Below are 23125 nucleotides of genomic sequence, written 5' to 3'. Positions count from 1 at the left end.
ATAATGAGTGAACTTTCATTTGTCTATGAACTTATGAGTTCAGACATGATATATAATATAATAAAGATAACAGAGGGTTCAAATGTGGATGAAGTTTATTTCATTGCTATGTTTCTTTTTTTATGACACACTGATTTATTTTTTGGGGTCAACCCAACTTTGTTACCCCAGGAAACTCTTCACATGCTCCTAATCCAAATATTATTTGATGCTTGCTTGGGTTTTAATGGTTTTCTCTAAATTCTACTTACAATTTTACACCAAGAGTCATTTACAGTGATAAACTATCATGGTTTTAGTTTACAAAAGTAAACTTGATCCAACTAAATGTCAAAAAGGATCAACAACACTATCAGTCAGTCGCATTTTCACTTTAACCACAGTAAAATTTGAAGGAACTCAAAATATGTTTGCTCATGAATCTCAAAGCCAGAATCCAATTCTTCCAATTGCTGTTTATAAAAACACAATAACACAATATTTAACATGTTCCTTGAATCTTTGACCTGATGTCAAACACTGTTAAATTCCGTGCTTCTTACAGGACTTGATTCACAACAAGAAAGAAAAGAATCGGTTGCTCATGTTTATTAGAAAGTCTAATTCATTTTTATTTCTCCTATACCCAGATGGAAACACAAACTTCAGGAAAACCATATGAAACCCCCCCGCCCCCAAAAAAACAGCTTGACAAGTACATTACATTTCTCAATAGCTGGAAAAGTGTGTGTTTAAGGCCGTGGCCCCAGAAGTGCACTTAGTGTTACATTAATGTTTTTTAGATCCGAGCAGTTGGTCGCTGTCTTTTAAATACACACACGCTCCGCCGCACACGCCTTGTGCAAACAGGGCTGTGGATCTGGTGACTGGGAAAGAGGGAAGGAGTCATTCAACTGGGATCAAGTGAGTTGGAGAACAATATAAATCAAATAAAGCCTATGTGAATGTGGAATGTAAAAAAAAAAAAAAAAACACAATATAAAAAAAAGATTACTGCACCGAACAACGCCAGTCCTGAAAGTAACTGGCTTTTTTTTTCCTGCTAATCTTTGTCCAAGATATTCATATATGTTTTGAAAAAAATATGAAAACCAATATGATGTTCCAGAAAAAACTGAAATGAACTCATCTGTAAAAACACAACATACTACGTAGCACCAGTAGGTAAAAACAAATCATGCAGCAAATCGTGTTGCCTTCCTTCTCGCTGTGAAAAAGACTACTTCAAGAATTTGGTTGTATAAAGTCCATTTGTTGTGGATCCAGTGCAGCCACCATTGCTTTGGTCTTGCATCCATACAGCACGGCCATTGTGGATGGTTCTCCTCAGAATCCCCTGAACAGAGGTAACAGCTGGCCATGTGTGTCACTTTGCTCCTATGTTCTTATTGAAGCAACGACTCCTCGGTTGATGGGCGCTGAGAGACGGGCGGGAAAGAGAAACGCGGTCAGTCTCTGGTTAGTCTTTAAGGAGAGCACTCCGCTGATTTAGTGCTGTTTTCCTAACAATATGTTTCTCTTCACATCTGCAGCGACATGACGACACGTACCTGGTTTTCCACAGGCGTTCACACACTGCTCGAATGTGTCGAAGCGATTCTGGTTTCCGCCGCAGCCTCCGTACCAGAAACGTGCGCAGCCATTGCTGGGAGCGTCGAAGTGCCACTTCAGGACGAACTTGGCACATGAACCTTCCTCTTTGGAAAGCTGGCAAATTTCTGCGGCTGTAAAGGCAGCTGGGGGACAAAGAGCAATCAGTGAAAGTCTCAAAGGTTTCAAATGAAAACACACATACATCGGACTTGAAATATGAAAAATAAGGGGAAGTATGATTAGCAGGAAATGTGTCATTGCCATTATAATTAACACAATGACTAATATTTTGCCAGTGAAATCGTCACGCTGTGGATGGAAGTTGGTCCAAAGCATTTCACGTTACCGAACAAAGCAAGATTTAGATTATTCCAAGTCTTTCAGCCCAGCGTTGATGAGGTGCTGACACATTTAACTTGAACTTTCTTCCCCAACAAAAAAAACCCAAAACACAATGAAGCCTTGAACAAAGCTTTTCCATTCACTTTATCTGAGGTTATGACTTGGCTCGCTCCCGTGACAACAGCAGAACCTTCTCATTTTTCCATGCTTGTCTTTTATACTTGCTCCACCCGTCACTTAGAACATATGAGGTTGGGGGGGTGGGGGGGGGGTTTGTAGTTGAATACAAAGAACTTGTTGTTTTGCTAAGTGAGCACAGTTTGTGGAAAGCGAATTATGCAACACCAATAACTTGCACCATTGGTCAATATACTGTATGCCCAACATTAGGGGGGCGGCTTCTAAAAGCTCTGATCCTAATCGTGTTTGAAGGATGTTGGATTTTCTGGTTTCAAACTAGACCATTAGGAAATAGTGCCTTTTTCTCTTTTAGTTCGGCGAGCGTTTGCAAAGCTTGCAGATGCAACCACATCAGAAGTAAAAGGAAATTAATGGTCAGATAATATGCATATGTTATTCAAAGTGTGTGTTCTCAGTGAGTGAGCATCGTATCTCACCAGGAGCCGGGACGATCTCCACCTGTTCAGTCTGCTGCACCTGAGGCTCCGGCTCTGGCTCTGGCACTGGAGAAACATCAACATGTGAATGTGATTTCAGTGGAAAAGACTTTTACTTTACCAAAAACTAATAGGAAGGAAGATTTTTCAAAATGGTGTCTAGTGTAAAGTTAATACTGATCACTGACATTTGCTTATTACTTCTACGTGAAGACATAATCCAGATTTCTTATGTAATCTGTGACAAGGCATAAATTGACTATTAAAGTTAAAGATATAAACATTTTCTCCTGTGAATCGTGTATATTCAATATACTTGCTAAGCCCTTGGCCCTCCCCAGATTCTGAACCATTTATATAACAAAAAAATGTATGAAATACAGCAGCACTTAATACAGAAGCTTTTCATAAACAAGGATAAAACTTTTCTGCTGGGATATTGTCTAAAAGATTTAAAACATGATGCTTCTTTTAAGAAGTTGCAGACATTAGAGCAGATGAACTCAAATGTCTTCCATGTGTTGAATGTTCCACTCGTACTAACCTTGAACATTATTATTACTGCTGTGAGTGTGGCAGCTAGTTGCTCAAGCACGCTAATATCTGCAGCCCACTGTGGGGCAGATGAAGACTGTTTAATTAAATTAAAGTCCCCTCTTATCACAGCCACATGCACAAGTGGAGAAACACAAAGCAACGCCTCGTTATGGCCGGTGAGCTGTGACAGTAGCTGCTGTGGAGCGCGGTCTAGCAAGCGGTTAGTTCTACGTTTTGCACGTGTGGCTGAAGCTCACGATATATTGGTTAGATTTTGCCATCACGCCAGGTGACGGCACATTCCCTCGGCGAGCCTGGCAGCAGGACACTCACCTGACCTCATGCAGTTTGTCAAGCAGAGGGTCTCAGTGTCGAACCTATTTTCATTGCCGCCACAACCTCCGTACCAGAACTGTGTACAGATCCCGCTCTTTCTTTCAAAGAACCATTTAGCCTGATACTCTTTGCACGGCATTCCAGGTTCAGAGTCAAGTGAGCATGGGTCGTCTGCAAAGGCATTCACATTACAACATGCAAAAAACACACAGCAGTGATGGGAGGACAGACAGGGAGAGAGGACGAGTTTGTGTTAAGATTGAATCTACAACTACATGAGAAACCAGCAGTTATCATGTGCTGCTGTAAAGTAACAGACAAATACAAACGGGTCAAACGAGTCTCAGTGCCGATATGGTTCATTCATCACAGAGGAAAAGAGAAAATGCATTCCACGTGGCATTCTACAGGGGGTCAGGCTCGAGGTTTTAATAGCAGTTTGGACACTTGATTAAAAGTCGTCAGCAGAATGAGCAGATGATTAAGTCACTGTTACAGGTTAGTTCATTTAGTCATCTGCAAGGCTGTGGGGGTGCTCCAGGTTATTTGCATGAATCAACCCCAGAAATACTGGATTTATAGTTTCTATTTTCTAGTCAAGCTCCCACTGGAGAATCATGAAGACAGCACTGTATTTGACCCTAAGTGAATGGTAGAAGCCTGACCTTCCTAAATGTACAGTCAGTAAACATGTTCTCAGTTATAAGAAGCAGCAGCTGTGTGTATTAATTCCTAAAACAAATATGTGCACGGTAAAACCTCTCCAGTGTGTTACGGTAAAACCTCTCCATCCTCTGACTAAACAAAATGGCCCCGGTGTTGTATCCTGAGCTGTCTGGTTTGTCCAAACACATGATGTAAGAAGATCTAGCACAGACCAGGATTCACTGGAACTATCACTGAATCACAGCACAGGACCGTATGTTGTTTGAGTTAAACCATCAGGTTTTATTTATGTGACTAACATACTGTTTAAGAAACGCAGCCAAACACAACCCTACTGAGACTAATCCCCCTGGCGAGTAAAGAGAAACCTACATTGGGACTGAAAGACAACTCATCATTATGTTTATATCATTATGTACGCACATTTACACAAACACACACACACACATAAGCACACACGCAGAGTCACTCACCAGTTTCCGGTTGGTCCAGTGGTGTGGTGTTTACTGTGCGGGTTACTTGGCTGGTTGGCTTGTGCTCTGCTGCTTCTGTCAAAATGAAACTCCCAATTAGGACGCAGCTACAAAAAGGCATCACTCTGTCTTCAAATGTTAACAATAATAACAATAATTATATTAATAAAACCTCACAGGAGGGCAATAAAGAGTGAGAGGATATTTAGGGGTAAAAAGAATTATGCTGGTGAGGTTTTCTCTTGTCATTCTCCAAACACGATACAGTAAACTCTGAACTCACACACGATTTGGCTGAATGAAGTTGTTACAACATGTGTGTGTGTGTGTGTCTGGACTCACTGGTAGTGATGATGCCTTTGCGGGTGGAGACAACTTGTCCCTCTGCGGTGTGGGCAGTGACCACAGCGTGATACGTCTGAGCGCTTTGCAGGTTGTCCACAGAAAGCTCAGCGCCGGACACGTTGGTCTTCAGCACAAGGGCGTGGTCGGACAAACGCGTCACCACCACCTCGAAGTAGACGAAGAGTTTGGGGTCCGGGCTGCTCCAACGCAGCTTCAAGCTGCTGGAGGTGACGTTAGAGACGTGCAGCTCATCTGCATCTGAGATGGTGAGAGAGAGAAAGACACAACGAGGGTAGAAGCTGTAGGAGTTGATGTGTGAAGTCAGTGTGACAAAGTTTTATAATATGAGCGCTACGCTACTACTCCTGTCAGTGAAGAAAACACAAATCAAACCTTCTGCATCCAGAAGCATTTTAAGTCCACATTATTACCTTTGTGCTTCCTTGGATGAACTGCTTGATGGTTTTCATGATGTTTCTGATGCTTCCTGTAAATGAACCAGTAAAAAGTGATGAAACCATCAAACTTTTCAAGCGATGAACCTTGAACAGTGACAGGAACTTACTCGTGCTGCTGTGACGATGTGAAGGGGTTTTTCAGGGGCTGGTCACTCTGGTACCACTTGCAGTTTTTGGAGACTTCAGGGGACATGTAGAAAGCGTTTTCAACTAAAAGACAAAGCAGCAACAAACAGGGTCTCACTCACAGGGACTTGAACAAAGAATTGACTTGAGTGTGTTGATGTCTGTCTTGCACTTACTGCTGATGTACTTTGGCAGCAGCTGGCTGAAGGTCTGGATGTGTTTGTCATAAAACTGTGAAAGGGTGTCCAGCCGTTTGAAGAAGACATCTGACGGCTCACTGGCCATGCGGGACAACACCCGGTTGTCTCCAGCACTCAGCTGCCCTCCCACGCCCAGGATGACCAGGAAGAAGCCTCTGCACTTGACCTCGGTGGCGATGCGCACCAGCTGCTGCTCGTCTTCTTCCACGCTTCCTGTCACAAAGAGGAACAGCACTTTCCTGTCCCGTTGGAGAGGCGCCTTGTCAAACACCATCTCCACCGTGGATTCGATGGCAGCTGCCAGGGCCCTGCCTCCCTCTAGCTGTGGTGTCTTCTCCAGCAGGAACGTGACGATGTCCTGAGCTGAGTTGTGCTCAGTCATGCCGATATCCACGTGGATGGGAAGGCCGGTTTTGTTCTGGATGAACTCGTAAGGCGCCTGCTGGATCACAGACACTCTGGCTTGGTGAACATCTGATGTGGGATTGGAAGACACCTGTAGCTGCTCTACTATGAGCGCGATGTAGCGTTTGATCTCAGTGAAGACTGTTGGATAGGTGGAGTCGGAGCTGTCCAGGATGAAAGCCATGTCGATGTCCACGTCGGTGGCGGAAGACCTCCGATCTCGGGTGGTCAATGGGGGCACGTAGTCACACATTTGGGCCGGAGAGCAGAAGTCTAAAAAAAACGAAGCAATGGGATGAAACGCGATTATTCATCTTCCCTAAGATACTGTACTTCTCCCGCAGGTTGTTTCCCAAAACTAAAACTCTGTTTATTATGATTTTTAATGGGATAAATAAATGAATAATACAGACTATCCCCCAGTCTTTCTGAAGATATGGTTGGAGATCAGAAATCTTAGTGTGTACAAATGCAGAGCTCTTACCAAAGCAGACATGGCAGCTCATAATCTTTTGGATGACTGAATCGTACTGTGCACTTCCAGGACTGGGGAGCACAATCACCTGGGCCAGGGCTGTGTTATTGACCTGCAGTACAAAAAGAAGCACAATTAGAAAATACACAATTAGATTTCTTCTTTCACCGAAGACAGTAGACAATACGGCTCACACACTGAATCCCTGCGAAGTTGTTTGTGTAGTTGTACCTGCAGTGCTTTGCTGAGTGCTCTTTCCTCACGGTTGACCAAGAACAGAGTGGCGATTCCAGCATCATGCAGGCGGAGAGCTGCGTTAGTAATTCCCTGTGCCTGACTGAGGGACCCACCGACAAAGAAGATGGCCACCTTCCTCATGAGGAAGCCGCTGCGCACCCTCTTGAAGGTGTTCTGGGCCACGAAGCTCATGGCCGTGGGCAGGTTGCGCTCCTTGTTCGTCTGCAGGGTCTGAAGTCCCTCGATGCGTTGGACCAGCGCGCGCTTCTTCATCGCATCAGCGAACCGAACCTCGGTGGTGACTTCGCTGTTGTACAAGGTCAAAGCAACACGGGCACCTCTGGGACAGTTACTCTCGGAGATGGTGATGTTCCGGACCAGGTTCAGGACTGCGTCCCGCATGTTGTTGAAAGCTCTGCGGTCGACATTCTGAGAGGCATCCAGGGCGATGGCCAGCTCAGTGGGGTAGAGCGGGCATTCCATCTGACCTGTGAACAACACGCAGAGGGTAACAGTGAATACAGCACACACACAGCAACTGTGTTCGTTTGACTTGAACACTAACTGTTTTGTACTCACCATAACAGCAAGCTGGAAGAGAAAAGGAAACAAGTGCGTTGAGACATTTGTGCAGCACAACACACGTGAACATTGTTTACTTTGAATACTGTGGAGCGTCATTGTGGATAGTTGTGATACTCACGGCAGTTATCTCTGATCTTCTTCACCAGGTCACATTGCTGAAGGGACAGAGGCAAATGGAAACAAATGTTAAAAGATGTTGACGCCAGAATTTTTCGTTTTATTCTTTTCATTCAATCAAATAATAGAAAAATAAACGAGACACTGACCACAACCCCTGGTCCTCTCGGCCCTTTCTGACCCTGTTGGAGACAAAAACTATTGAATATGTCTGGACTAACAACCAGTGCAATGCAATACATACTTTCCACTGCTTATTTAACTTAATATGATTACATTTAGCAGTGCATATTACGTATTATGTCATAAGTTTCAAATCCACATACAAAAACAGACATAATCAAAAGGTGTTGCAAATCAGAGACACACACATTCTCTATCATTTCATCTTACGACGTAAAGTGCCTTGAGATAATAAATAACAAATCAAACTTAAAATGAATATTCTATCTCATGTTATTTAGAATTTAAAGTTTCTAAGCAAACTGAAAAATGTAAAGTTGCTTACATATGGCCCAGAATATCCACCCTCTCCTTTCTGTCCAGCTGAACCAATGTTTCCAGAGACACCCTGGAAAGAATTAACAGTGAAAGAATATAATTCACTTATATAAAACTCTGCCATCTGCCAATAGTTTAGAAAAAGAGTTTGAAGTCTCGTCCTAGACGTGACAACATTAACGAGCATGCTAATGCCGCTCATTCACTTAACACACTGCACGTGTCCAGTGATACACTACAGTGTGCACTGAGGAATACATAGCATGGTCATGTTCACCAAATCCAACCGGGGGATGAAGACATACCCTCTGTCCACGGTTTCCTTTGGGTCCAGGTCCACCTTCAGTGCCACCGTCACCAGCAGCTCCCTACATAGATTTATAGAAGTAGAGTGAATTGAAAGCAAATGACTGACATTAACAGAAAGGTCCAATGCCCAGTGTGGGATTTCTTTAATTACCTTGATTCCGGGGAATCCAGGGAAGCCTTCATCACCCTATAGATGCATACGTACATTAGGTGTTAGGTGTACATTTTGGCCCATTAATTAAATAAAGTGAAAAAAGTGAATAGTTTATTGATAATCCTGAGAAATAGCTGTATTTTAACAGTTCTCTTCAGAAGTTTTACCAGTTCTACTGTGTGTTTAGAAAAATACAAGACAAACCTTCTGATCATTACATTACAAACATATGTCATATGAAATATCATATTTCACTTGCCTTTCTTCCGTTGGGCCCTGCGACACCAAATCCATCTCTACCATCTTCACCCTACAAGGAGAACAATATCTTCACTATTCCACTTTTCTCTGTACAGATTTTATTAATTCAACTGCAATACACTCTTCTAATGGAAGAGAAACAGGAGCAACAGACACACAACACAAACACACCACGTACATTCACAGCCATAAAGGCCACAGTAAGAAAACTGCTTCTAAGAGTTGCAGCCTGAAGCTGATCTTAATTTATCTGTTAGTGTTTGACTAATACTTATCTTCTCTATTATAAAGACATTTGGTTAATTAAGCCATGTACTTCTAATACTTTTGATTTTATATTAATATTTCATCGGTTTTGCATATACAGAAGATGAAGGTTCATCCTTACAGGTTCTCCACGGGGGCCAAGAGGTCCGATGATACCCTTTGGTCCTGAATCTCCTGGCTCTCCCTACAAAGGCACAGAGACGGCAAGATACAAAACAATGGAACAGAGACAAACATATGCAAAGATGCAAAGACAATTTCACGGGTTTAAGAGTGTATTATTTCTTTTAGCCGCCAGGTCAGTTGCTGTAGATTTAATTAAACTCATATGGGTTTTTTGTTTCTTCAGCAAAAAGGGCCTTGGTGTTTTCTTATAGTGCTTTAATGTTTGCTCAGTCGACACATGTGTGTTCAGTAATGTGAGAGCGCCTGTCTTCGTCTAGTGTGTTTTATAAATGAAACAGAGAACATAAGCCAAACGAAATTGCGTTTCACTCTGTACCTTACGACCAAGAAATCCTCTTCTGCCCTTTTCCCCAACGGAACCTGGGATACCACCAGGACCCTGGAAAAAAATCATCCAGACATTAGAGTCCTGTTTAGTATGTTACAGACATAGCTGAAGGTTTTATTTCATAGAATGGACCAGGTTTACTCACCCTGGGTCCAGGGTTTCCATCTTCTCCTCTGGGTCCTGGGGCACCATTCGGTCCAGAAGGACCCTTAAACAAAGACAAAACCAGACATTGATGAAGCACTGCTGAGTGCAGGATTAACACAGATTTATAGATTGATAAATACAAAACGATTTGTCATATTGCCAATGCTGCAGATTTGCAGGGATGTGTTGGATGTATTTGTCGACTGGATAATCTGCAAAAAATAGTGTGAAAATAATTGACTTACTCTGGATCCTCCAATGCCGGCCTCTCCCTGCACACCATTGTCTCCTGGCTTTCCAGGATTTCCCTTTAAAGACATGCGAGCAGCACAATGTTCCAGTTACTGTCACACAAAGTCACAGCAATAAGTATTAAATAATGTATGTTGTCACAAGAAGGCTCTTACAGGCTGTCCAGGTGAGCCTCTCCTGCCATCAGCACCCTAATGAAGGAGGAATGGAATTAAATCTTAGTTTTAAAAACAAATACAGAAATGGTTGATGAAGATTGCAAAATTTTTTACCCTTCTTCCGAGTTCACCAGGGCCTCCCTTCTTTCCATCTTCACCAGCAACTCCCTGTAGTTTTGGAAGATATATCCCAGAAAAACAGACCCATACACAAACAACAATGAAATGTTGAACTGGAAAAAGTTGAGTATAGTAAAGTATAAAGTTGAAAACACATTCGCAAGATATCGTTTCTACGATGTGGACATTACCGCTGGTCCAGCATCACCGGGGTCTCCCTTCGGTCCTGCCTGGTTGTTGTCTTGTCCACTTGTGCCCTATTGGACAGATATCACACTTCAGCTTCAGCTACACATAAACACCCGAAAAGAAAACTGACCAAGAACATGTCCTTATGCAAACTGTGCGGGAGAGAAAGGAGGGAGGGACACACCAATCACATTCTAATGATCAGACACAGACCAGTTTCACATCTGGCCACTGTGCAGCTCGGTCTCAGATTTAAGTAAGTTATAAGTTACTACTTCATGCATAAAACTAAATATTAACAACCGTACAAATAATGTAACATTACTCCATAATTAATCAGTTCAATTATCCATGTGTAACACAATTTGTCTACAGTTAAATATCTATTTGGACAGTAATGGTCTATAATACTCACAGGGTCTCCTCTGATTCCCTCCTCCCCTCGGTCTCCCCCGTGTCCTTTGGAACCTTTGGGACCCTAAAAACAATAAATGTGTTTAATGAGAATTGTTCAGCACAATTGATATGACATAAACATGTGATGAGAAAAAGTGAAACTCCAATTGCATCCAGTCACTCACTCTTCTGCCGTGGTGTCCTCCGTCTCCTGCCGGTCCAGCGACTCCACTTTTGCCCTGAAACCGTTCAGAAGATGCCACATGAAGACATTGGTGGAACTTCAATTTCCACATGACTGATGATAATTCTATACGATACAATATAAAAATAACTGACTGAATGACAAGATCTCATCAACACACACTCACCTCCTCTCCATTGATGCCATCGAGTCCAATTTCTCCAAATTCACCCTGAAAAATAAGAGCAGTTGGTTGTTTGATCAGTGTGTGAATATTTTTTTTTGGGCGGTTTTAGGTCTTGGTGAAGACTTACAAAGAAAAACACTCACCTTGTCTCCTGAGTACCCACGAGAACCCTGGACAGAACAAAACAATAGCGATTACACACCACAGCACATATATATATATATATATATAAAGCAATATTCCTAAATTATGATAACAAATCTTAAATTTTAAATGCCATATCAAAGCCTTTACCTTGACACCTCTCTTCCCAGGACATCCCTGGAAACCCTGTGTTCCATTCACACCAGGAGGACCTCTCTCTCCCTGTCATTAGAGACAATAAGATTATTATGGGAAATCTGAAGGAAAGCAAAGAAGTGAGCAACAAAACACACAAAGTTGTCAATGTTGAATGTCCTCTTAAAGGTAAAGTGGTGTTAGAGTTTAAACTTACAGCTCCACCCTCATCTCCAGGATGACCTTGGCCTCCTCCTGATCCTGGGCCGCCCTGAAAGACAAAATAACAAAATATTAGCTTGTCATAAATAAATTAAAATCAATACTAGTATAAAAAAATCTATTTCTGTATTTGTGTATATAAATACAGATTATACAAGTTTTGTAACATAGCTACCTTCGTCCCTGACCGTCCAACTGCTCCTCGGTCTCCTCTGGTGCCAGTGCATTTGCAAGCAACACCACAGCACTCTCTTTCAGCAATATTGTCCTAGGCAGCAAGATAAGACAAATATTAAGTCATTTATTGGCATAAAGATAAAGCCAACCACTAAAGCCTTAGATGTGAGTAATTAGCACTCACCAGTTCCTCCCTGAGCTCATACTCCAAGTCCATTATATTGAGACGTAAGGGTCTGGTGTACCTGAAGCCACGCCCATATTGCAACAGCGAAGCCTCCTCAAATTTGTCCACCCGCTCCAGCCCGACCAGAATGAAACTGTTCACTCCTGTTCAGCGTTTGAGGAACAGTGTTATTCTCCAAAATGACCTCCAAATGTGATATTGATAAATCATTTCTCAGAGGTTTAAAGATAGTTATCAAGCACAATTTTAAATGAATCATCTTCTTACCCGATTGCTGAAGCTGGTCAACTCGCTTTTTCATTTCAGCATATGGGGCGTCGAGACCATCAGTCAAATGAATGACAACCTTCAGGGAAAAGCACAATTCAGTTTTCACACTTAAGTGTATTGACTCTAATCCTGAACTGATTCCATTCTTGTTTAATGTTGATTCACTTATGCATCTGACTTCTGAAATTAGACACTTTTTCCAAAGAGAATTTGACTCCTGAAATCAGAACTCAACCACGAGTGCACATAAGTACATCTTCCTCCATTTTACTAGAATGTCGGCAAAACCCAAGTGTAGAGCTCAGCTGTCAAAAACATACGTAGCACTATGTTGAGGTTGAAAAAAAACAGTGGAGGGAAGGAAGGTATTGGCTTTATTTTGTCTGATACCAAACTTTTTAATGTTTTTAATCCTTAAAACTATGCAAGAAATGGCCCAGATTCTGATCTATACCTCAGTATATTAAATTCAGTAACCAACCTTGACAACGTCATCTTGTCTGGTTTTGAATCTGTTGGTGTAGGCTGAGATGGTCTTGCCATTGAGGACAAAGGGGCCACGACTCCGCAATGCTTTGAAGGCCACATCGAGCTCCTTAGCATTGTTTGTGAAATCGAGCTGGACAGGCTCAGAGGCAGAGTCCACGGCCAGCATGCCCACTTGCACAGAGGGAATCTGCCCAGATGAGCAGCTGATCGTTTCCATTTGGGAAATCGTATTTAGAATGTATTCCATCTTCTTCTGGAGATTAGTCTGAGCACTGAAGATGTTCTGGGCAGAAACATCAAAGCCCACCAGTACCTCCACATTGCAGGCTGTAAAACAAACGTGGATTTAGTCTGGAAAACTGAAACGTCATTGTTATTTTGTAAACGTAAATTGTATTAGCATGAAAAAAGATAATTACTTTTAGGAGCGTCTTGCACACCCTCGCACAGCTTCCCCTTCACTTCATCATCAAGTATCTCCAGGATTTGCTCATTGAGCTCTGAAAGTTCTTGATAGGTGCTTGCTCGAGCCACGGTAGAAGACTCGCTTGCTATTTTTTCTAATTCATCCCCAATGTCACCCACTCCTACGGCAAACACTCTCACACCTTTTTTCTTCAGACCGAGGGCTGCTGTTTTGCTGTCATCTGAGGAGCGTCCTCCAGTAACAAGCATTAGAATCTGAGCAGTGCCCTCATCCTTCCTACTTCCCTTTTCTTTGGTAAAGTGGACATCTTGAACATGGCGAATGGCGGCCCCAGTGTTGATTTTGCGTCCACCTTTGTACTCTGCTCGTTCAATGGCAGCTACAATGTCTTGCTTGTTGTTGTATGTGTTGAGGTAAAAGATGTCAGTCGCATCTGCCGCATAATGTGCCAGTCCAATCCGCAGGTTGTCTCTCTCGGTGTAGAACAGGTCAATTAGGTTGCTGACAAACAACATCACTTCTTTGAAGTTGTCCCGGCCCAAGTTGATGGAGCCATCCACTAAAAATACGATATCAGCCTTCTTAGGTGGAGGCAGTTCTGTTGCCACGAGGAGAAAGATGAGGTAAAAAAAAAAATCAGAACATGACAATAAATTGAGTTACATTGACTGCATTTTGACATGTGATTCCTGAACACAGATATATACGTTTCTGAAGTATTTTGCTCAACTTACCGGGATCGTAGACGTATGTGGGTGTTTCCTCAGGCATAGTCCCACTCAGCCTGGCAATAAACCTCTCCTTGACTCCCGGCAGACTTGGGAAACTAGGGACCTGAATGACATCTTCTGGGCTGGTGGCAATTTGGCTTAGCTGTCTTGTGTCAGCACCTCCAGCTCCAACACCGATGCAGTTTACCCGGCTGCTCTTAAGCAGAGGTCCATAGATACTAACATCTTGGGGAGAACGTCCACCTGTGAGCACCACAAGATGCTGGGAAGCCTCAGTCAGACGAACACCAGCAGAGGGTTTTAACTCATTCTGCATGACATACTTGATGGCATCAGCCAGGTCTGATGACCGGCCACCCATCTGGCGAAGTCTTTTGATGGCAGAAATAACAGCGGGCTTGTTGTTGTGTGAGTTGAGTGAAAACTCAGATTTTACTTGGTCCGCATACTGGACAACAGCCACTCGAACTTGATCAGGCTGCACATCGAGTTGTTGAACAATGTTGAGGATGAAGTCCCGGATGTGAGCAATGCCATCAGGACCAGTATTGGCTGAGCCATCAATAAGGAAGATAATATCCTTCTTCCCAAGATTTAGGGAAACTGTAATGAAAACACAGCAAAGAGATTTCCAAGCATATTAGCAAACTAATAAAGCATTACAAAATGTTAAATTCCACCAATATAACAGAACTCTAGAGGCTTCAGGGCTTTGCAGGTGTTAGGAATGTTACTCCTGCAACACCAGTGTAACATGAGTCTTTTCTCAGCTAAATGGCAAATGCAAAACAAATCATGCATCAAATGCTATTATTGAAAACATCAATCATCACTTCAAAGTCATTGTAAACCTTCAATATGAGAGATAGTATTTCTTACCCTCCACTTGAGGAACATAACTACTGATATCATCAGTAGTTATTGTTTTCACAGAATCAATGAGCTGGGTCTCCACTCTCGGAAGCTGCTGGAAACTGTCAACTGTATATACAAGTTCGGGCTTCAGGGAAATTTGTCTCAGTTCATCTAAGTCTGCGTTCCTTGAACCAATGGCAAGAGGAGCAACCTGGCTTCTCTTAAGCAGGTTAGCTGAAGTGGACACATCATCTGATGACTTGCCACCTGTAACTAGAATGAGGAACTGAGGAACACCCTCTTCAATGCGGCTTCCTGCTGACCTCTGGTAGATGTTTCTGGAGACCCACTCAAGAGCATGTCCTGTGTTTAGAAGGTTTCCACCTTTGCTTCGAAGCCTCATCACAGCCTGGCGTAGCTCTTCTTTGGTGGAGTATGCATTCAGAAGAAATTCTAACTTTGGCTCTTCACTGTACTGGACCACAGAAACTCGGACTTTATCCAATCCAATATCCAGCTTCTCCGTAACTCTTCTTATCATGTCGCGGATGGCAGGGAACTCGCTGCGTACAGCTGTCGTCCCGTCAATGAGAAAAACAACATCCCTCTTCACTCCTCCTGTGGGTGCTGGTGTCACCACTGTTCAAAAAGAATGTATACAAAGGAAAATTGTATTAGTGATAACTACAAAGTTCCTAACAGAAATATACACTATGACTGAAATACAGTAAAAAGTGGTGTATGTGAGAATGTTAATTTCTGGACATGATTTAATTGAGTAATTACGTTCATAGCTTGGAAATACTGGACGCATCGCGGCGATGTCAGCGTCTGACATCTCAGTGAGAGTGTTGATTAAGTTTTCTTGGACTGTGTAGAGGCCAGGCAGGTCATCTACAGTAAAGGCAAAGTTAGGCACATACGACACCACCCGCAGCTCCGTAGGGTTAACATCCCTGGTCCCAATGCTGAAGGGAAGAACTCTAGATTGTTTGAGGGTAGTGGCTGCACGGCTGATGTCATCAGTGGCAGGCCCACTGGAGACGACGATTACAAACTGTGGTACACCCTCTTGCTTCCTGCTTCCACGTGCTGCTGTCAGAACATCCTGATTGACGAACTGCAAGCCCTGACCCAGGTTACGTTGTCTTCCTCCTCGATGCCTCATTTCCGTTACGGCATTCAAAACGCCTTGTTTGGTTGTATGCGAGTTCAGATACATATCAGCCTGAGCAGAGTCACCATACTGAATCACACCAATCCGGATCTTATTCTCGCCCACGTTGAGACTCTCCACAACCCTGCGGATGAACTCCTGAATGATAGGAAAATCCCGTCCAACACCATCGGATCCATCAACGAGGAAAACGATATCCTTCCGGGGGCCCTGCGACTCAGCTGAAACGGACAGAGAAAATAGAATCTTATTTTCTGTTACAAAAATTATCAGAAATATGAATACCTATTGAAAAGCCTGATGATTTCTTCCGACACACAGTATGTTGTATGCCTTGATCGTGGTAATCAGACGCATACATATACTCTGGAAATCCGACCAGTTACCAAGCCAATGCAAGTTGTTTGGATGATGACATTTCTCACCTGAATTGGAAGATGCTGAAATATTTAGAGGATTATTAGTGACGCTATTAGTGACAATTAGTGCAAAACACTGCTGCTATGCATGTCATGATTACATAACTTTCATTTTATCTGCTTGGAAATACCTGAATGTGTGTATCTTTAAAATGTATTAAAGATTTATGTTACTCCAAGATAAAGAATTTGAGTAATTCTATATTGTGTGAGCAAGAAATGTTTTAAACAACAACAACCTTCTCCAAAGTCTACACTGGCTCCAAGTATGTTGCATCTGTGGTATGTATATGAGAAAATTTGATTAAGATGTAAGCAAATTAGAAAGTTCAGTACTATTTAAAATGCAAATCATTTGAAGACATACCAAAATGTTGCATAACAGTTGCACACCTCTTGTATTTGAAGGCCAAGTTTTTAAATCTGGCATGTCGATCTCCTTTGATTTTGTGACAATATTCTCTTTATATGAACAATATAAGAAAGGCTCATTAATTTGTATGTAACTTTTCTGGACAATAATTAATTTTCTCCCTATTATAAATGAAAGAAACTTGTTTATGGAGCTATCGGTAATTGTAATTTGGTGCATCATTCAAAAATAAAAACATGCAAACACAAAAAAATGAAAGATGATTCCAAATTGCTTGTATACACAGAGACGGGCCTTATGACAATGCTGGCAGAAAAGGACTTGATTCATATGAGATAACTCTTTACTAAAACCATTTGCTCAGTGTTTTGAAGTAAATATAAAGGAAGAAACAAGAAAAGTAAGAGAAGTATGAAAAATACCATTATGAGTAGGATCAAAAGAAAAATGTTGATGAAATGAATGATCCGAAAAAGAAGATAATTTGCAAGCTATGATGATGATGAAGCGGAATCAAGATCATCCTTGGAATCAAGAGTATTCTGAATTTCTGGAAGAGGAATATTTGAACCAACTATCAGATTTAGTCTCTCTCAGTGAAGGTGAAACAAGTCAGGTAGCCCTTCAGGCAAGAGGCTGTATGAATTATTTAAGTATGATTGGTGACTCTGGGTGAATCGATAACCCACATCCTCCCCGGAGGACAGAAGCTGTGGACACTGGGAAGGTCTGGTAGATTCAGACACAGACTGAGGCGTAACTTGGATCGTGGATATCTTCCACAGTTCTGGGCTATCAGGCTCTGGTTCCAATGGCAAGAATCAAGACACCCATCTTTTTCAGGCAGGCTGGTGTCTGGCTCTGTCAAGACCTTCCACCACTTAGCAATGAGCACCTGTGGAGACTCCTTCCAGGCGCTGCACTTCCTGCAGAGGCCGTGAAGACATTTATCCCTCAAATACTGGAGGCTGCCCAGTGTTGGGGGGTTTCCTTTATCAAACCTCTGAGGGTAAACCAAGGATCTGGCCCTTTGTGATATGTGTTTGAATTAGAACTGGGTGGCTGGATCTCTGCTATATGAACCACTGAGACCCTTGGTCTTTGTTATCATCCACATTTAGTGTCTCTGCTACTCTTTGAACCAAAGAGTCTCTCATAGCTGGGAATCCAGTTCTGTTCCATCAGTCCGTCTGTAGAACACAACATCATTCCCCTTGAAACATGTTTCTGCACTGGAACATAAGAATTGGACAATATTTGGAGTCATTATAAAGTTTCTGTTTGAAAGTCTAACAAGCCAAAGCTGACCTCAACTTTTAAGTTTAACCTGTGTCAGTTTTTCTTTGTCATATCATGAGTAGCTGGCTGACCTTCAGTGGTGATATGTTTGTGGTTTCAATTTGCCTCCTACACTGATCTTGGAATATAAGAGACTGATTATTCTTGCTGATTGCTGCTGGTATGCAGGCGTGGCCCTCTGCCATGTGGCTCCTGTCTACAGAGAGGCTGTTTCTTTGAGACACTGGGAGCTCAGTGGTTTCAGTCCTATTAGGCGAGACTAGGGTCAGGATATCTTCTGCAGCTCTCTACAATGTCAGGCTGCTGGTTCAATGCCAATTGCAAGATACCCTGCTGTTTGGCGCAGAGGCTAGAGGCATCATTCTGTCAAAAAGACCTTCCACCATTGCCAGGATCAACATTTGTGGAACACCTTGCTGAAAACCTATCCCAGGAGCTTGTAGTGTGTTGTCCCTGGCCCATTGCTATGAGGCTGCCCCAGTGTTGAGGTCTGCCTCTGTATCTCAACCCCTGACAGAATCCACAATATTCTCTCTAGTAGTGAATGTGTTCAGATGAAATTGACCTCTGCATCTCTGCTGTGCCTGGACCATGAGACACGGTCTTTGTTTCTCCCACATTCAGTTTCTCCACCACTCTCTCAACAAAATCACGCATGGCAGGGAAGCCATTCCTTGTTCCATCAGAACCATCCAGAAGGAATACGATATCCTTTTTGGCACTGTCAACTGAGAACAGATAGAACGGGAAAAAATTAAAACCTTTGCAATAAATACGTTGGCGAACTTATCATAATCAAGTGCTGGACTATCTTGTTACTGTTATGACTTTAACTCCTTTAAGCACCTGGCACTGACTAGTTCAATTTTAGATAGCAGGGAAGCAGACCACTGCCTCTTTTACAAATGTGCACATGGAAACTATCAGACTTAATGTCTGTCCCTCAGTGAAGATAAAGCATGGAAATCAGGTAGCCCTTCAGGCAGAGGCTGTGCTAGTTAACATACCGGAGCCAGTTGGTGACTCTGGGGTGACGTCAATAACCACACAGCCTCACGAGGACTGAAGCTGCTGTTGGACACTGGGAAGGTCAGTGAATTCAGACACAGACAGAGCGTATGCTTGGATCGTTGGCTGTCTTCATGGTTCTGTGCTATCAGAGCTTCTGGTTCCAATGGCAAAGTCAAGACACCCATCTTTTAGAGCAGAGGCTGGTGCATCGCTCTGTCAAGACCTTCACCCACTTAGCAATATTAGCACCTGTGGAACTCCTTTTTTCAGGCACCTGCTTCCTGCAGAGGCCGTGAAGACATTATCCCTCAGCCACGGGCTGCTCCAGTGTTGAGGGTCTTCCCGCCTTTGTTTTCAAACCTCTGAGGTGTCGAGGATCTGCGCCCTTTGTGGGTATGTGTGTTCAGATGGAACTGGGCATTTGGATCTCTGCTGTACTGAACCACTTTGAGACACAGTCTTTGTTGTCATCCACATTTGGTCTCTACTACTCACTGGACAAAGTCTCTGTAGCTGGGAATCCAGTTCTAGTACCATCAGATCCGTCCAACAAGAACATGTATCTTGCTACATGGCTGTTTCTCACTATGGAACATAGAATTGCGACATGTTTAGAATCCATGTATAAAAGGTTTCCGTTTGAAAGTCTAACAATGAAGCTGACCTCCCAGCACAGGACAGCTGTGTCAAAGTTTGCACAACTGTCATATCATGGCTTTTCTTTGACCTTCAGTAGGTAGTACACTCTAGCATGGTTCAATTTGCCTCTACACTGATCTTGGAATAAAATTTGGTCAATTCTTACGGTTGCACTGTGGTGTCACGGGCGTGGCCCTCACTAGCACTGTGCTCATTACAGAGGAGAGCTGTTCTTGGACACTGGGGAGCTCAGTGAACTCAGTCACTGATAGAGCGAGACTAGGGTCAGAGGATATCTTCTGCAGCTCTCTAATGTCAGAGCTGCTTGTTCCAATGCCAATTACAAAGATACCCTGCTGTTTGAGAGCAGAGGCTGGGGCATCTACATTGTCAAAAGACCTTCTAGCAGGATCAACATTTGTGGAACACCTTGCTGGTGCCTACTCCCAGAGGAGCTTGTAAAGACGTTGTCCCTGACGTACTGGAGGGCTGCCCGGTGTTGAGGGTCTGCCTCCTCTATCTCAACCCCTGACAGAATCCACAATATCCTACTCTCGTGGTGAATGTGTTTCAGATAGAGAATTGACCTCTGCATCACTGCTGTACTGGATGCAGAACCACGGTCTTTGTTTTCTCCACATTCAGTTTCCTCCACCACTCTCTCCAACAAAATCACGCATGGCAGGAGAGCCATTCCTTGTTCCATCAGAACCATCCAGAAGGAATAAATGTCTTTTGGCACTGTCGGCACAAAGAACAGATAGAAACGGAAAAGAATTAAAACCTTTGCAATAAATACGTTGGCGAACTTATCATAATCAAGTGCTGGACTATCTTGTTACTGTTATGACTTTAACTCCTTTAAGCACCTGGCACTGACTAGTTCAATTTTAGATAGCAGGGAAGCAGACCACTGCCTCTTTTACAAATGTGCACATGGAAACTATCAGACTTAATGTCTGTCCCTCAGTGAAGGTGAAACAAGTCAGGTAGCCCTTCACGCAAGAGGCTGTGCTAGTTAACATACCGAATACAGTTGGTGACTCTGGGGTGGCGTCAATAACCACAGCCTCCACAGGACTGAAGCTGCTGTTGGACACTGGGAGGGTCGGTGAATTCGAACCTGAACAGAGCGTAACTTAGATCGTTAGCTATCTACAGTTCTGTGCTATCAGAGCTCCTGGTTCCAATTGGAAAGATCAAGACACCCAGCTTTTTCAGAGCAGAGGCTGGTGCATCAACTCTGTCAAAAGACCTTCCACCACTTAGCAATATTAGCACCTGTGGAACTCCTTCCAGGCGCCTGCTTCCGGCAGAGGCCGTGAAGACATTATCCCTCAAATACTGGAGGGCTGCTCCAGTGTTGAGGGGTTTTCCGCCTTTGTGTATCAAACCTCTGAGGGTGTCAAGGATCTGGCCCTTTGTCGTGTATGTGTTCAGATAGAACTGGACGGCTGGATCTCTGCTGTACTGAACCACTGAGACACGGTCTTTGTTGTCATCCACACTGAGTGTCTCTACTACTCTTTGGACAAAGTCTCTCATAGCTGGGAATCCAGTTCTAGTACCATCAGATCCGTCCAACAAGAACACAACATCCCTTCCCCTTGGCTGTTTCTCCACTATGGAACATAAAAATTGCGACATGTTTAGATCAATGTGTAAAAGGTTTCCGTTTGAAAGTCTAACAATGAAAGCTAACCTCAACTTTTAGGACTGACTCTGTCAAAGTTTGCACAACTGTCATATCATAGTGGCACTGGCTGACCTTCAGTAGGTGAAATGCACTCTAACATGGTTCAATTTGCCTCCTACACTGATCTTGGAATGTAAAATTTGGTCAATTTCTTACCGGTTACTGCTGGTGTCACGGGCGTGGCCCTCACTAGCACTGTGCTCATTACAGAGGAGAGCTGTTCTTGGACACTGGGGAGCTCAGTGAACTCAGTCACTGATAGAGCGAGACTAGGGTCAGAGGATATCTTCTGCAGCTCTCTAATGTCAGAGCTGCTTGTTCCAATGCCAATTACAAAGATACCCTGCTGTTTGAGAGCAGAGGCTGGGGCATCTACATTGTCAAAAGACCTTCCACCATTTAGCAGGATCAACATTTGTGGAACACCTTGCTGGCGCCACTGCTCCCAGAGGGAGCTTGTAGACGTTGTCCTGACGTACTGGAGGAGCTGCCCGGTGTTGAGGGGTCTACCTCCCTCTATCTCAGCCCTGTTAGAATCCTGAATATCTCTCTCGTGGTGTATGTGTTTCAGATAGAAATGGACCTCTGCATCACTGCTGCTGGACCACAGAGACACGGTCTTTGTTTTCTCCCATTCGGTTTCTCCACCACTCTCTCCAACCGTCATGGCGGGGAAGCCGTTCCTTGTTCCATCAGAACCATCCAGAAGGAATACGATATCACTTTTTGGCACTGTCAACTGAGAACAGATGAAGCGGAAAAAATTGGGCTTAACTGAAAGGTGAAACAAGTCAGGTGGCCCTTCAGAGCAGAGGCTGTGCTAGTTAACATACCAGAATCTGATTGGTGACTCTGGGGTGACGTCAATAACCACAGCCTCCACAGAGGACTGAAGCTGCTGTTGGACACTGGGAAGGTCAGTGAATTCAGACACAGACAGAGCGTAACTTGGATCGTTGGCTATCTTCCGCAGTTCTGTGCTATCAGAGCTCCTGGTTCCAATTGGAAAGATCAAGACACCCAGCTTTTTCAGAGCAGAGGCTGGTGCATCAACATTGTCAAAAGACCTTCCACCACTTAGCAATATTAGCACCTGTGGAACTCCTTCCAGGCGCCTGCTTCCTGCAGAGGCCGTGAAGACATTATCCCTCAAATACTGGAGGGCTGCTCCAGTGTTGAGGGGTTTTCCGCCTTTGTGTATCAAACCTCTGAGGGTGTCAAGGATCTGGCCCTTTGTCGTGTATGTGTTCAGATAGAACTGGACGGCTGGATCTCTGCTGTACTGAACCACTGAGACACGGTCTTTGTTGTCATCCACACTGAGTGTCTCTACTACTCTTTGGACAAAGTCTCTCTCTCATGGCTGGGAATCAGTTCTAGTACCATCAGATCCATCAGCAAGAACACAACATCCCCTTCCCAGCTGTTTCACTCCCACTATGAACATAAGAATTTTAACATGTTTAGATCAATGTATAAGGTTTCCGTTTGAAAGTCTAACAATGAAAGCTAACCTCAACTTTAGGACTGACTCTGTCAAAGTTTGCACAACTGTCATATCAAAGTGGCACTGGCTGACCTTCAGTAGGTGAAATGCACTCTAACATGGTTCAATTTGCCTCTACGCTGATCTTGGAATGTCAAATTTGGTCATTTTCTTACCGGTTACTGCTGGTGTCACGGGTGGACCTCCAATAGCACTGTGCTCATTACAGAGAGAGCT

General features: G+C 43.4%; 1 protein-coding gene across 4 annotated transcripts in view; it reads right to left on the bottom strand.

The window, feature by feature from the left end:
- Window positions 1-435: 435 nt before the first annotated feature.
- LOC118119603 (collagen alpha-3(VI) chain) overlaps window positions 436-23125 on the bottom strand; it is a 67243-nt gene continuing 44553 nt past the window's right edge. For 3 of the 4 annotated variants that reach the window (XM_047342517.1, XM_047342519.1, XM_047342520.1), the window contains 39 exons: window positions 15575-16186; window positions 14813-15427; window positions 13937-14536; window positions 13195-13800; window positions 12768-13102; window positions 12284-12362; window positions 12014-12159; window positions 11828-11920; window positions 11648-11701; window positions 11446-11517; window positions 11295-11321; window positions 11152-11196; window positions 10966-11019; window positions 10800-10862; window positions 10387-10452; window positions 10190-10243; window positions 10073-10108; window positions 9911-9973; window positions 9664-9726; window positions 9507-9569; window positions 9126-9188; window positions 8736-8786; window positions 8474-8509; window positions 8319-8381; window positions 8021-8083; window positions 7662-7694; window positions 7514-7550; window positions 7390-7401; window positions 6805-7298; window positions 6583-6685; window positions 5670-6371; window positions 5475-5577; window positions 5341-5396; window positions 4907-5167; window positions 4565-4639; window positions 3423-3596; window positions 2553-2618; window positions 1551-1736; window positions 436-1418 (listed from right to left, as the gene is read on the bottom strand). In XM_047342517.1, coding sequence (XP_047198473.1) covers window positions 1378-1418; window positions 1551-1736; window positions 2553-2618; window positions 3423-3596; window positions 4565-4639; window positions 4907-5167; window positions 5341-5396; window positions 5475-5577; window positions 5670-6371; window positions 6583-6685; window positions 6805-7298; window positions 7390-7401; window positions 7514-7550; window positions 7662-7694; window positions 8021-8083; window positions 8319-8381; window positions 8474-8509; window positions 8736-8786; window positions 9126-9188; window positions 9507-9569; window positions 9664-9726; window positions 9911-9973; window positions 10073-10108; window positions 10190-10243; window positions 10387-10452; window positions 10800-10862; window positions 10966-11019; window positions 11152-11196; window positions 11295-11321; window positions 11446-11517; window positions 11648-11701; window positions 11828-11920; window positions 12014-12159; window positions 12284-12362; window positions 12768-13102; window positions 13195-13800; window positions 13937-14536; window positions 14813-15427; window positions 15575-16186 — 6365 coding nt within the window. In that variant the 3' untranslated portion in view covers window positions 436-1377. The remainder of the gene's footprint in view (window positions 1419-1550; window positions 1737-2552; window positions 2619-3422; window positions 3597-4564; window positions 4640-4906; window positions 5168-5340; window positions 5397-5474; window positions 5578-5669; window positions 6372-6582; window positions 6686-6804; window positions 7299-7389; window positions 7402-7513; window positions 7551-7661; window positions 7695-8020; window positions 8084-8318; window positions 8382-8473; window positions 8510-8735; window positions 8787-9125; window positions 9189-9506; window positions 9570-9663; window positions 9727-9910; window positions 9974-10072; window positions 10109-10189; window positions 10244-10386; window positions 10453-10799; window positions 10863-10965; window positions 11020-11151; window positions 11197-11294; window positions 11322-11445; window positions 11518-11647; window positions 11702-11827; window positions 11921-12013; window positions 12160-12283; window positions 12363-12767; window positions 13103-13194; window positions 13801-13936; window positions 14537-14812; window positions 15428-15574; window positions 16187-23125) is intronic. The other variant, XM_047342518.1, reaches the window with a different exon arrangement.

This window comes from Hippoglossus stenolepis, chromosome 13 (genome assembly GCF_022539355.2).
Source record: "Hippoglossus stenolepis isolate QCI-W04-F060 chromosome 13, HSTE1.2, whole genome shotgun sequence".
Lineage (NCBI taxonomy): Eukaryota > Metazoa > Chordata > Actinopteri > Pleuronectiformes > Pleuronectidae > Hippoglossus > Hippoglossus stenolepis.
This window is presented reverse-complemented; position numbering and strand designations above follow the sequence as displayed.